General features: G+C 46.4%; 1 protein-coding gene across 2 annotated transcripts in view; it reads left to right on the forward strand.

Moving 5' to 3' along the window:
• Positions 1 to 14,117, forward strand: part of arhgap22b (Rho GTPase activating protein 22b) — a gene marked incomplete at both ends in the record, with an annotated part of 28,770 nt that overhangs the window by 5,075 nt on the left and 9,578 nt on the right. For both annotated transcript variants that reach the window (XM_079756426.1, XM_079756427.1), the window contains 2 exons: positions 3,255 to 3,454; positions 6,414 to 6,501. In XM_079756426.1, coding sequence (XP_079612552.1) covers positions 3,255 to 3,454; positions 6,414 to 6,501 — 288 coding nt within the window. The remainder of the gene's footprint in view (positions 1 to 3,254; positions 3,455 to 6,413; positions 6,502 to 14,117) is intronic.

The following is a 14,117-nucleotide window of genomic DNA, read 5'->3' on the forward strand; positions in this document are numbered from 1 at the left end:
TGTTGATAACCACACACTGATCTCTGGTGTTCAGGGAAGGGAAGGGAGAGGGGAAGGGAGAGGGGAAGGGAGGAGAGGAAGGGTGGAAGGAGAGGAAAGAAGAAACCAAGAAAGAAAGAACTGAAGAAAGAAAGAACAAACTAGCGAAAAAACGGAAGAACTCACAGACTAAAGACAGAGAGCTAGAAGGAAGGAAGGGAAGGAATTAGGAGCAGTGTTTGTTCCTCTGGAAAGACGGCAGTTGTTTTTTTGCATTGTTCAGAAAAGAACAGAAGAGAAGGAGAAAAACAAAGAACAGAAGAAAACAGTAGAGAAGTGGAAAATATAAAAACAAGACAGAGAAGAACAAATTGTGTTTTTCTCGAGCAAAAAAAAGAAATGACTGCATCATATCTTCCCATCCCAGCAAGTCATGCTCCAGATGATCTCACATAACAACTCACCACAGCCATTGTGCCGGGGCATTAGGGACAGACCTCAGCACACACCAGATTCAAAATGGCACTCAGAGAGGGAAGGTTAGAAACCTTGGGACAGGAGTAGGAGGAGAGGGTAGTTAGAGGTATGTAACACGATCTCCCCTTCTGCAACATGAGCTCCATCATCATCATCATCATCATCATCATCATCATCATCATCATCATCATCATCATCATCATCATGTCTTTGAACTCAGCGTATGCGTGAACCAGCATTGTTGCTAACAACCTGTCAGCTGGGAGCTGAACACTAGACCCTTAGCTCTATTATAGCTCCACTATACCTTTTGTTTTTTCAACACTGAGGCGTTGGATACACACACTCGACCTGCCTGTGGTTATGGAAAAAGATACTGACCAAGCCCTTTTTCCACAGTGCCCCCCTCAGGAAGGCCGTGGGGAAATGAGAGAGGGAGAGGAAAATACAAATATAGATTTTTTCATCCACCTCGCTCCAAGTTTATCAGTAGCTCCTTTCCTCCGAGCCATCTGATCATTGATTATGTGTTTGTAGTGCAGTGTGTGTGTGTGTGTGTGTATGTGTGTGTGTATACGTGTGTGTGTGTGTGTGTGTGTGTGTGTGTGTGTAGATTCAATGCAATTACAATTGTCTTTATACTAGTGTGCATTTTAGTGTGTGTGTGTGTGTGTGTGTGTGTGTGTGTGTGTGTGTGTGTATGTGGGTGAATGTGTGTTTGTGTTTGTCTGTGTGTGCGTGCGAGTGTGCTGTTGCATATGCGTGTGTGTGTGTGTGTGTGTGTGTGTGTGTGTGTGTGCGTGTGGGTTTGCGGTTGAAAATGTGTGCTGGTGTATGTGTTTGTGTGTGTGTGCGTATGCGTGTGTGATCCAGACATTGCACACCAACATGAACACCGTCTGTGCAATGGATTTCTATAAATTATACATGATGGAGTAGAGCTGTCCTGTTTGCATGCCAACAACTGTCTCCTCTTCTGGCTAACAGCTTGGTTCATCTGTACACATCTTATGCACATGTATATATTACGGCCACCATTTGAACCGTTTGGGCTCTCAATATATCTTTCACACTATTCATATTCACTCCATAAATATCAACCTCATTCCAAAATAACTGTAAACATTGCATACGTTTACACACATCACTGTATATGCATGCCCATAGCCAGCTATGAGCATTTTTTAAGAGCAAAATATATTGGAAACTAAATACTGTTTCACTCTAAATACTGTGTGTAATTCGAGATGAGTGCATGCTTAATTAGGTTTGGACTTGTTACCTTGTGTCCACTGTGGGTGACACCTGATGGTCTGTGAGCGAGCCGAACCCAAACCCCCCACCCAAAACAAACCTGAACCCCACCCGTGTATATTTTGTGTGTTTCTTAACACATACATCAGATAACACAATAGGCGGTAGCTGATGTGAAAACAATGACAACATGTTTTCTTAACGGTTTGCGTTACATAGAAGATAATAATTGTACTGCGATGAGGCAGCCTTATACTGACCCATGGACAGAATTAGCCAGTCAGCAAGCAAAGCCAGTTAAAAACATTTGAACTGTCAGCTTGCAAGTATGTTAGCTAGCCAGTCCGTCAGCTGGTCGGTCAGTCATATAGTCAGTCAGTCACTCAGATAGCCACTCCTTCGGATGGTCAGTCAGTAGGAGAGTCAGTCAGTGAACTAGCCAGTGATCCAGTCAGTGATCCAGGCTGACAGTGAGTCAGGCCGTCCTGCAGCAAGCCAGTCAGAGTCCGCCCCCTCAGGGCTCCATACTGCAGATCAAAAGGCTCTGGTCTGCAGCCCTGGTGACCACAGACACCCAGGCTCCCCTGGACCCTGTGGGTATGAAAGACGATCCCCTCACCTGAGCCCCGCATCACAGAATCTGTGTGTGTGTGTGTGTGTGTGTGTGTGTGTGTGTGTGTGTGTGTGTGTGTGTGTGTGTGTGTGTGTGTGTGTATGTGTGCTTGTGTGTCCTTTTCGCTCAACCCCCTACCTCCACCTCCGTCCCACCCCGCCCTATTTATCCAGTGGAGGTAGACAGCTGTGCGGCGGAAGGGTGTGTGTGTGTGTGTGTGTGTGTGTGTGTGTGTGTGTGTGTGTGTGTGTGTGTGTGTGCGTGTGTGTGTCTGTGTGTTTGTGTGTGTGTGTGTGTATGAGAGTGTGAGTGTGTGTGTGAGTACGAGTGTGTGTGCGTGTGTGTGTGTGCGTGTGTTTGTGTGTGTGTGCGTGTGTATAAGAGTGTGAGTGTGTGTGTGTCAAGGGGTACAGTGTAAATAATGACTGGGGGAGACTGAGTGGGCGGAGAGGAGAGGAGAAAGTGGGGCCGACAGGATGGGACACAAAGCAATACAGTGACTGGAGGGGCCAAGAGGAGGATAGACTGTATTACTGCATCTGCATAAGGGATTTTCAATAAGACAGAATGCCAATAGCGGAGCATGCTAGTATGCTAATGTTTACCTCGACTGTCGATAATGTTTACATTTAGTGCAGTCTGCGATTAGAATTCTGCTACTATTTATTTTTATTTTTACTTTTCAATTATTAGTAATTTCGATTTTGATCACTGTACTGTAATTATACTGTGACACCCAAAATAATGACATATCTTAACTTATCTTATCTTATCTGTGTTGCTTAAATCTAGCAAAAGTCGCACAAGTAGAATCCTATACGTCTGCATGTCTTTTATCAAACTATCAGAATTGTATGGTTTGGCTATTATTAGAAGGGTGGTTATCCTGTGTTGTTCTAATAGATGTCTGTGTATTGTATTTTCTAAGCAGCCAGGTCGAAAAGCATGGTGATGGGCGAGGTGTCGCGGGCCACCGGCCGGCCTGCTTCCCCCAGCCTCCAGGAGGGGGCGCTGAAGGCCGGCTGGCTGAAGAAGCAGCGCAGCATCATGAAGAACTGGCAGCTCCGCTGGTTTGTGCTGCGCTCGGACCAACTCTACTTCTACAAGGACGAAGAGGAGACTAAACCTCAGGTAGACTATTGCAAAAAAAAGACATCAAACAATGCAGGTGAACTGAAACTTACTGAAGCCAGCCAAGACCTGAGCCATTGCTAAAAATGTAAGCCCCTTTATAGTTGTTAGTAAGCTACTCTAGTTACATACGCAATAAGCAATTTATCACAACAAATGGTGTTTGATTTTCATAATGTCCATCATTCACATATTAATGATACTGAGAAAGAAAAAAAAAAGAAAATGTCACATTTTGCAAGTCTGCCAAATTATTCCAGTTGAAACCCGTTTTTCTTTAAAATGACCTTAATGTATAACATTTAGGCCTAGGTGTATCACGTTGACGTAATGAGGGGGCATTATTCATACACGAGTCCATTATTTTCCATTGCTATTGCTTTTTCACTGCATAATAAGCAGCTGATGATGTTTCTAGTTTCCATCTAAATGCATTCACTTGACTCGACCTTCTGGCTGAACCAGACACGCATTCTCCCTAGCAATCAGCCTCTCCTGACCTTGATACATCAGACCAGGGGGTCTACACCTGTGCTTTTATATTATCAGTTAATAGAGGTGATGGTGGGGGGGGGGGGGGGCAGTCAATTTGTTGCACAGGCCGCACCATGACTACAAGGGGATGATGTAATCCAACAAGACAGCATGGCACCTTGCACCTACAAATACACACACACACACAAAGACACACACACAAAAACACACACACACACATGCACGTGAGTATGAAAGGACATACATATCCTCTTAAGTGTAATAATCATGTCCTTATAATGGTGTGTGATATCCCATATTGATTGATGTGCATATTGTGCACGGCTGCCTTTTCCTTTTCCTTTTTCTCCATTCTGAGGATCACAGCTTCTCCCCGTCCCTGTCAGCTCAAGCACACTCACACATACACACATGCACAGACAAATGCACACGCACGCACACACACAAAAGCACGCACACACACACACACACACACACACACACACACACACACACACACACACACACACACACACACACACATGCACAGACAAATGCACACGCACGCACACACACAAAAGCACGCACACACACGCACACACGTCTTTGTGAGCATGCACGTGTGCATACATACTGATGTGTGTCTCAGTTTGTGTTTCTATTCAGCGGTGGACAAATGCTGAGGGAGTTTGACGGACAGCCTTTAATCACAGCCTGTCGATACCCCTCCACTCTGCATTGATTTCACATCCCTGTCAGAAGGCTGGCTGTGCACATGCATGCATTCATGTGCATTGCACACACACACACACACACACACACACACACACACACACACACACACACAAATACATGCAGAAATACGTGTAAAAAACATGCACAAGCACACACACATACCCCAACCCCCAAACACACACACACACACACACACACACACACACACACGAAAATACATGTACTCGCACAGACACACACACACACACACTCCCCGGGGTGGGACCAGGGCTTGTGAGCGACTGTCAATCTGCTCCTTTTTCTCGTTTCTTTTGTTTCCATCCATCTTCTTCCTCCTCTAATCAATTGTAGAATCAGGGGGTCTGAGGACGGGGGAGGGTTGGAGGTGGAGGGGGGAGGGGGGGCCATCAAAGCAACCAGCCCCCCTCCCCCTCCCCCTCCTACCGGCCCACCAGTGTTCTGGGCTAATTGGTGGGGTGGGGTGCTTATGGATGGGGGTCACCACGGAAAAAGAGAGGTCAGGATTCCGTGTAGATTCAGGGCAAATACGCCCAAATAACTATTGAACACCCAAATGCATTTCACTAAATGAAACCGCCACAAAAAATAGATTCAAATCCACAATCCACCAAATAACACAAGAGTGGAATGGTAGGAACGATCAGGAAATCGTCCATAGTGTAATGAATAGTCTATTCTCTCTCTCTGTAACCTAAAGGACCCATCCTATAACCTACAATCTGCTATTTCCACATGATCTACGGACTCTAGGTGCAGCCGGGTGGACCAATGAGAGGCCGTGTTGAGCTGCGTCTCGGGGTTGCACTGCGGGTTGCGTTTCCTTGTTCTCCCTGCATCGGTTCCCCCTCCGTTGCGCGCTACACCCGGCGTTATATTACCATCACACGGCCCCCTGGGGAGCCACGTCTTTCCGCATGGCTCCTGCCCTCGGGCCTTTGCTCCATCCATCCACCACACACACACACACACACACAAACACACACACACACATGCTCAACCCCGGCACCATCCCATTTGTTGCCATGGTGACTAATGCATGCGTCAGCTCGGCCTTCTGGTTGCCGGGGCCAATTTTGGCGAGGAGGAGTCTCTGTTCTTCCCCCCCCTTCTCCGCCCCAGTTGATGTTGTGTGCCAGCCTGCACTGAGCCCAGTCTGGTGGAGGGAGCCAAGGCCGACGCGCACACACACACACACACACAATCACACACACACACACAATCACACACACACACACACAATCACACACACACACACACAATCACACATACCCACACACACACACACACAATCACACACACACACAATCACACACACGCAAACACACGCACACACGCAAACACACACACACACACACACACACATTTACACAAACACACACACCCACAGGCTCCTGCTGGGAGGAGAGGAAATATATTCTGGTCATTTAGGGCTGAGCTCCGGTGCAGAAGACGTTTATAGATAAATATGTATATATGGACCTGGTGGTTTGGGAAGAGGGAAAGGGAGAAAGGCGTGGGAAGAAGAAAGAGTATACCTAAATGTCAACCTAAGATTTGTTACCCCCTACCTGCTCTGTATCAAATGTATCTCTAAGTTGCTTTGACTTCAAACGTCTGCTTTGAGAGGGAATAAGGAAGCAAGGAAGGGCCTTATTGGAGCCTCAAAAGGGGTTTGATTTCTCTCTTATAACCAAATGAATATCCCCTCATGCTTTGCCTTCTCCTGCAGGGCTCCATTCCTCTACAAGGCTGCCTGGTCAACGAGCTCTCGGCCAATCCGGACGAACCAGGAAGACATGTTTTTGAAATTGTACCAGGTAAGAGCTCCCCTCCTTCCTGCCATGTCCTTGTTCGCCAAACCCCTCACACATTGATACAAAGGCGCCGCAGTGTCTTCGGATCGTACGTCAATGTCGCCGTCCCATTGGAGAGATCCAGACTGGCCTGTAAACAAATAAACAGTAAACAAGGGGGGCTGCTGTCTCTGAATAACAAACATTTAAAACTTAAACATTTCTCAACATTGCACCTACAATCTTGAATCATTGACTGAAGCAGTCAATGATTCAAGATTCAAGACGGTTTTATTGTCATATGCACAACAATTACAGAGCAGTCGCTGGCAATGAAATTCTTTAGTCTTGGGCTCCTCCAACAGTGCAATATAAGAGAACGTAAAAGTATATGAGAAAAGCAAGTAGGAAAGCTGAGACTTAAATAATAAAAAATAAAAAATATTTAATAATAATAATAATAATAATAATAATAATGAAAAGTAAGTGTATAAGAGGAACACAAGTAGGAGAGCAGAGACCTAAATGCAAAACTAAATAAATGTAAAATGTAAACAGACGTGTTTATCCAGATGTCGGCTGGTATAAAGTGGCAAGTTATAAAGTGTTAGAGTGGTGAGCTAAGTAGCTTAGGAGCTCAGTATTCTTATGGCCCGTGGGATGAAACTGTCCCTGAGTCTGGTGGTGCGAGACCGGATGCTGTGGTAGCGTCTACCAGACGGGAGCAGCTGAAACAGTTTATTACTGGGGTGATCAGGGTCTTTAATAATCCGGTTAGTCTTCTTCCTGCAGAGTGTAGAGGTCCTCCATAGATGGCAGCTCCGTCCTGGTAATGTAATGGGCAGCTTTCACCACCCTCTGTAATGTCTTACGGTTGAGGGCGGAGCAACTGCCGTACCAGGCGGTTATGCAGCCGATCAGGATACTCTCTGTGGTGCACCTGTAGAAGTTGCAGAGTATCCTGGAGTCCATGTTGAACCTCCGCAGCCTGCGGAGGAAGAAGAGCCGCTGTCTTGCCGTCTTTGTGATGGCGTCGGTGTGGTGAGTCCAGGTCAGGTCCTCGCAGATGTGGACCCCGAGGAACTTGAGGCTGCTGACTCTCTTTACTGTCGTCCCGTTGATGGTGATGGGGGCGTGCTCGGCTCCCTGTCGCTTCCTGTAGTCCACAATCAGCTCCTTAGTTTTGCTGAGGTTGAGCTGGAGGTTGTTGTCCTGGCACCAAGATGTCAGGGCTCTCACCTGCTCTCTGTACGCCGTCTCGTCGCCGTCGGTGATCAGGCCGATGACGGTCGTGTCGTCAGCAAACTTGACAATGGTGTTGTGGGTGGCCACAACACCATCGTCTGTTGTGGCCACGCAGATGCAGATTCGCTGTCAATACGTCCATGCCTTCGATGCCTGAGTCCATTTCCTCATCATATTTATTTGTCTACAAAGCAATTTCAACCTCATATCCATGAGGTTAAAACCGCCAGTTGTTCTGCTTTCGGCCACCAGGGACTGCTGTTGCCCAGCATTCAGATTCAGGCACGTCGTGGCCACACTGGTGCCTTATGTTTCTGTTGTCGTTCGGTTGTCTCATCTCGGTCCACATGACAGCGCTGAGGGGGAAGTGACAACCAAGCCAACCAACAAATGCTAGATGACCTATTGCCGTCATTTAAGTGGAAAAATCAATGGCCTGAGGATATACAGGGAAAAAGATGGTCGATCCATCATTTGCGCTGACCTATTCCTGTAGATCTCAGGGCCAGTTAGGTTAGGCGTGGTCGGGTGGGTTGGTGTAGGGCAGGGGGTCTGTGGCGTGACTCTATGTGTCCACAGCCATCATTCGTTGTCTCGCTTTAGACAAACTGGCCTCCGATTGATTTACCCTTTCAAGGTCTTACATAATCAATACGGGCATTTGTTCATTTTCTCACGTTTCTGCCAGGGTTGTGTTTGTGTATGTGTATGTGTGTGTGTGTGTGTGTGTGTGTGTGTGTGTGTGTGTGTGTGTGTGTGTGTGTGTGCATGTGGGTGTGCGTGTGCGTGTGTGTGGGTGGGTTTGTCATTCCTCGGCAGCATGATATCCAACACGCTTATGAATATATGAACCGTTTAACAAAACTGCAATGTCGCCGCAGGGCAACTGGTTGAAAAATGTAATCAGATTTTCCGTCAATCATCCTGGTTGGTGTCACACAGCATACACCCCTTCCTCAGTCCATCAGTCCATACATCGGAGGCGTGTTTGCATTGTGGACACCCTCCAACTCACCTCAACAAGCCAACCATCCACATCCACATCCACCCTTCCAAGTGTTTAAAATGGGCTAGAGTGCCTCTGGGGGGTCTTTGTGTGGTCGATTTATGACCAGGCCACAAAGCATAGAGGTGCCATCTCCCAATCAGGCTGGGGGGCCGGAGGGCAGCCCAGCAGGAGCCAGGAGGAGGACAGAAGGAGGTGGGAGGAGAATAGGAGGAGGTGGGAGGACAGAAGGAGGTGGGAGAACAGGAGGAGGGCGTAGGACAGGAGGAGGACAGAAGGAGGTGGGAGGACAGGAGCAGGTGGGAGGACAAAAGGAGGTGGGAGGAGGATAGGAGGAGGTGGGAGGACAGAAGGAGTTGGGAGGACAGGAGGAGGTGGGAGGACAGAAGGAGGTGGGAGGACAGGAGGAGGTGGGAGGACAGGAGGAGGACAGAAGGAGGTGGGAGGACAGGAGGAGGTGGGAGGCCAGGAGGAGGTGGGAGGACAGGAGGAGGTGGGAGGAGGTGGGATGAGGTGGGAGGCCAGGAGGAGGTGGGAGGAGGTGGGAGGACAGGAGGAGGCCAGGAGGAGGTGGGAGGCCAGGAGGAGGTGGGAGGACAGGAGGAGGTGGGAGGACAGTAGGAGGAGGGAGGACAGGGGAGAAGCCAGACAAAATGGAGCAAGGAAACACAGAAGCGGTATAAAACAGGGTTCTCCTTGAGGGGGTGGTTCAGGGAGGGGTTGTTCTGAAGGACACGGTGCTGGTGACAGGAGAGGGAGGCGGGGGAGGTCTAGGGGTTAAGGTTATCGTTTGACTCCGAGCCCAGAGCTTCTTGGTATGGATGCGCAAGAGATTTGAGATCAATAGTGTTTTATGAATGCTTGGTGAGATATTTATGGAGACCACTCTGGGATTCTCCGATAGTCGGCACATTAAAACTCCCCTTCAGCGTTCTAAGAGACTGGACCCGGTACGTGATAGCTACTAGTCTTGAGAAAGCAGTCTGATCATCGTTATAAAACCCTAATTTATTACCTATGTCTGGGTGCCTTAAACGAGTTGTCTTTTAACTGCTAACTGTCAGGGTAATGCCCCTCCCTCTCTGATCCCTCCCTCCCTCCTACCTCCCTCTCTTCTCCCCCCCTCCCTTTCTGCTCCCTGCCTCCCTCTGTACTTTTCTTCATCATTCAGTTGGGTTGCTTTTCATGCCACCTGTGATTGACGGACAAGATGGACTTCCCATCAGAAAAGCCCCGGGGGAGTTCTTAAATCTATATTGCCTTTAACGGAAGCAGTCACAGTAAACCGAAGCAGATATTTTCACAGCACATTTCACTCACTAATAGCTGACAGATGGCTATGCCATTTCTAACAAATTACACTCAGAGTATAGCCGTTAAATCTTAAGCACCTTTAAATGATCCATATTGGATTTGAGGGTCTTTAAATGAAAATCTTTAGATATCCATCTTATCCTTCAAAAAGGGCCTGAGAGCAATATGCCAAGTTGAACAAATAAAAGCCAACTCAAGTCATGTGCTTGAGTTTCTATTGAGGTAGGCATTAATCCTTGTTGCTTTTTTGGCCTATATATAGAATGGGAGAGTAATCTGCAAACTTTTCCGAGGGCCAACTGAATACCACTAAGCTGTCTTTTGTGTTAGCAAAGTGCCAGTAATCCACCTGGGAAACAACAGCAGATCCCTGTCCCAATTCCTTCCCTGCACCCTCCGACTACACACTACCTCTCCGTTTTGAGCGCTTCGACGTAGCGTAGGGTGTCCCAGATGACAATAAGGTGTAGCGGTAGTGCCGTTTGTGCCCTCCAGATGGCCCTTCGTACTGTGTGAACGCCCTGGCTCCATGAGGTAGGGGTAGAATGAGTTTCCCAGAATGCATTTCGATTTCTGATTCAAACCATGGTCGACAAAGTGGGGATCACTAATTGAATATTTTAGCAATAACGTTGTCCCCAAAAAAGTAATCAGTTGGAATGTTTTAGTTTAGTTCATAAAAAAGGGGAAATATTTAAGTTTACAATTTACGAAGCCTGCCCACTACAAGCGCTTTACAAGTCGGAGTCTGTCACATTTTGTAGTCTTTCTTTTAATCTGTTTCATAAGGAGCGGCAACAACCTCAAGGAGAGCTTTCAAGCGGAGTCAGAGGGCTTAGGGAAGGAAATAGCACAGGGTTTTAGAGAAATGTACACACATACACATCTGTGCAGCAACAGCGCCTGTGCAAATATGACCACTCCAACTCATTATTTTGAAGTAGATGTTTGCACAAACACACACACACAGACACACTCACACACACACACACACACACACACACACACACACACACAAACTCACACACACACACACACACGCACACATAAATACACATTGTGCGTCTCTGGACCACTCACCCCACTCACAACAACAAACACAGTGTCGGGGCCCCGGCTTGGCCCCGGGGCCAACTCTGCACGGGATGACATCATGTGTGAGTACACTGTGTGTTACCATGGAGATAATACCCTGGTGCTGATACGGGTGGCCAACCTGAGAGACATATTTCTCTCATTCATGCAGTCATTTAGAGAACAAAGTGATGACAATCAGAGCATATAATCAACATTTTTGCATCTATGAAAAATTCTTAGTTGCTCGACCAGGTTTCGAACAAAACAACCGAACACGTTGGGTTTTCCACTGTGGTGGGCGATTCTCCTGATTTAACATTTAACCTGTATAGACGTAGTATGCACCACTGCTATTAGTGAGTGTGTTTAGCAGATTTGTACACCCCTAGTGACTCCATTACAGGAAATGCATAAGATATGGACGCATGCTGATGCTGAAGACATTTTGTGCGTGTAATGTGAAGATGGTTTCTGGCCACATCCAAGCTAAAAACATTTGGTATTTATCGGACAACAGCTGCTACGTAAACACTAGTTTGATGCACACACACACACGCAGACTGAAAGAGATACGTAAACATCTACAAGATTAAGACTGTGGTCTGTCTCAAACCATCAACAACGCACAGCAAGGTTAGTCCATCAACCTAGGAAAACTAAACAAAGTAAAGAAAATGCCCGCTGACTTGAAACCTCGGCCAAACAAATCGACAGAAATCCTTTAGGAAATAAAGATTGATTTGGAGTAGTTGCAGTCTTTCTGTAACTTATGATTGGACTTTGGCACACTTTACTTTAAGTAACATCAAGTCTGGTGGACTTGGATCAATCTCATTGCCCCACATTGTCTTTGTTTGTTTGTTTGTTTGTTTGTTTGTTTGTTTGTTTGGGGGATGTGCGTGTGTGTGTTAGTTTATTTGTTTCTGTGTCTATGTTTGCAAAGTTTGGAAGATGTACAGAGGGAGAGTAAGTGTGTGAGAGAGACAGAGAAAGACAGAGAGAGAGAGAGAGAGAGAGAGAGACACACACACACACAGAGAGCGAGAGAGAGAGAGAGAGTGTGAGAGAGAGAGAGAGAGAGAGAGAGGGAGAGAGAGAGACACACAGAGAGAGAGAGTGTGAGAGAGAGGGTGAGCTCTCACACTCCAGAGGTATTTGTGTCTCCCCAGGGGAGCTGAGGAGAAAGACTTGCTGCCCATGTGGATTAAAAAGGATAAAGAAGCATGGATGAATGAATGGACAAATTAATGAATGAATGAACCGCGGTGAACCAGAAGGGCACCGGCAACCGGCTGACAAACTCGTTGTGCAGGTTCTAGCTGGGAGCGTTTGGGATAATGGCTCGTTAGCTAGCCGCTCGCTTCTCGCTGTACTACCTGAGACCTATGGAGATCACTTAAAGGAACTTCCTGCTCGAGGAGGAACACGCGTCATGGCTCAGCATTAGCCCCCCAAACACAGTGCCAAGCTTGGGCCCCGGCCCCTCCGGCCCCCTGGGCCCCTGGTCCTCAGCCATGGGGCTCGCCTGCTGCAAACCAGGGAGACTGAAGAAAGAGCACCTTCAAGGTAACCAGAGAACATCCACGAGAAACCTCCATCTGGTCTCAGGCTTTGATTTATGGGTAACACAACACAGTAATTAGGGTACATTATAAAGGGTACATTAATTAACCAAGCATTGACATAAGTCACGAGTAATAATAATAAGCATTAATAGTTAACTAATGGTCTCATAATTATATACAAATGGTGTTCATGTTAACTAAGGTAATACATTATTTAAAAGGGTTAGTATTAGGACCCCACTAACCCTTGCTCTGTTCTCCTATGCTAGGGTTAGGTTTAGGGTAACCCTAATGCTGTACAATTATGCTTGATACTGCCTTAACTAATGTTAATACATTTTGAATTAATGTTCCCTTATTGTTCAGTGTTACCGATCTATTGACTTACTGTTTTGTCATTGGGCAGACAAATTGTATTTATAAGTGACTTAAAGTGAATTCAGATGTCATTAAGGATAGGGTAGGGGTTAGGTGGCATCTTGCTCAAGGATGATGGTAGACAGTTGACTTTGGGGATCAAACCCAGAACCTTACGCTAACCACTATATATTAGTGTGTAATGTAACCACAGTGAATTCATCTGGACTGCGGGCAGATCAGTTCATCTAGAGTACGTTCAGTCCCCGGAGGAGGAATACATTCGCTTTTTGATTTTGCACAGTTGAGAAACCGACACCGTGTACATCGACAGACACACAATCTTCTATCGACCACTGCTTGCAGGGATTCACTGTTTTCTTATTAGGGGATTTCTATTTAATGTACAGAATTGTCAGTCAAGTCTCAAGTGGATTGAATTTCGAAGGTGTTTACATTTTAAATCACCATATTGCTTGGATGTTTGTTTGCGTGTGCATGATATCTTTAGTGAGGCAATGTTGCGATGTGAAGGTACAAACAGAGGAACTGGCTGAATCAAAATAGAGAATCTGTAGGTTATTTCATTTATATGTTTTTCTCGCTGAAAGACGAGATCTGGCAATTGCCACATGTCTGCACTTTATTGGCACATCTGGGGAGACCTAGAGAGGGTGACATTGTGAGTAACATTGTGATAATGGTCCTGGAGCAACAAGCCGGGCATTATAGCGACAAAGCTAAAAGCAATTATATAAATATTGACCATGATCCATTCCTGTAAAAGCATAATAATGAGGGAATAACAATTAATCCTAACCATATTATTTATTGTCCTCCTCTGTGGCTGTGTAGCTAGTAGGATAATAATGTTGCTGCTAGTCTGTCTTTTCTTAAGACCTTCAGAAGGCTTACTCTTTTCTGAAACGTGAAGTAGCTGGCCATGAAAATACTGTTCTGCAAGCTGCAGAACAGGCTAAATGTTAAGGTTAAATATTAAGAAGGCCAAACATAATCCCATACATTTGCGAGTGCACACTTCAGGAACACGAGTTGGAGGTTTGAAAATGCGATAC

The sequence above is a fragment of the Pollachius pollachius genome (genome assembly GCF_949987615.1).
Source record: "Pollachius pollachius genome assembly, chromosome: 19".
Taxonomy (NCBI): domain Eukaryota; kingdom Metazoa; phylum Chordata; class Actinopteri; order Gadiformes; family Gadidae; genus Pollachius; species Pollachius pollachius.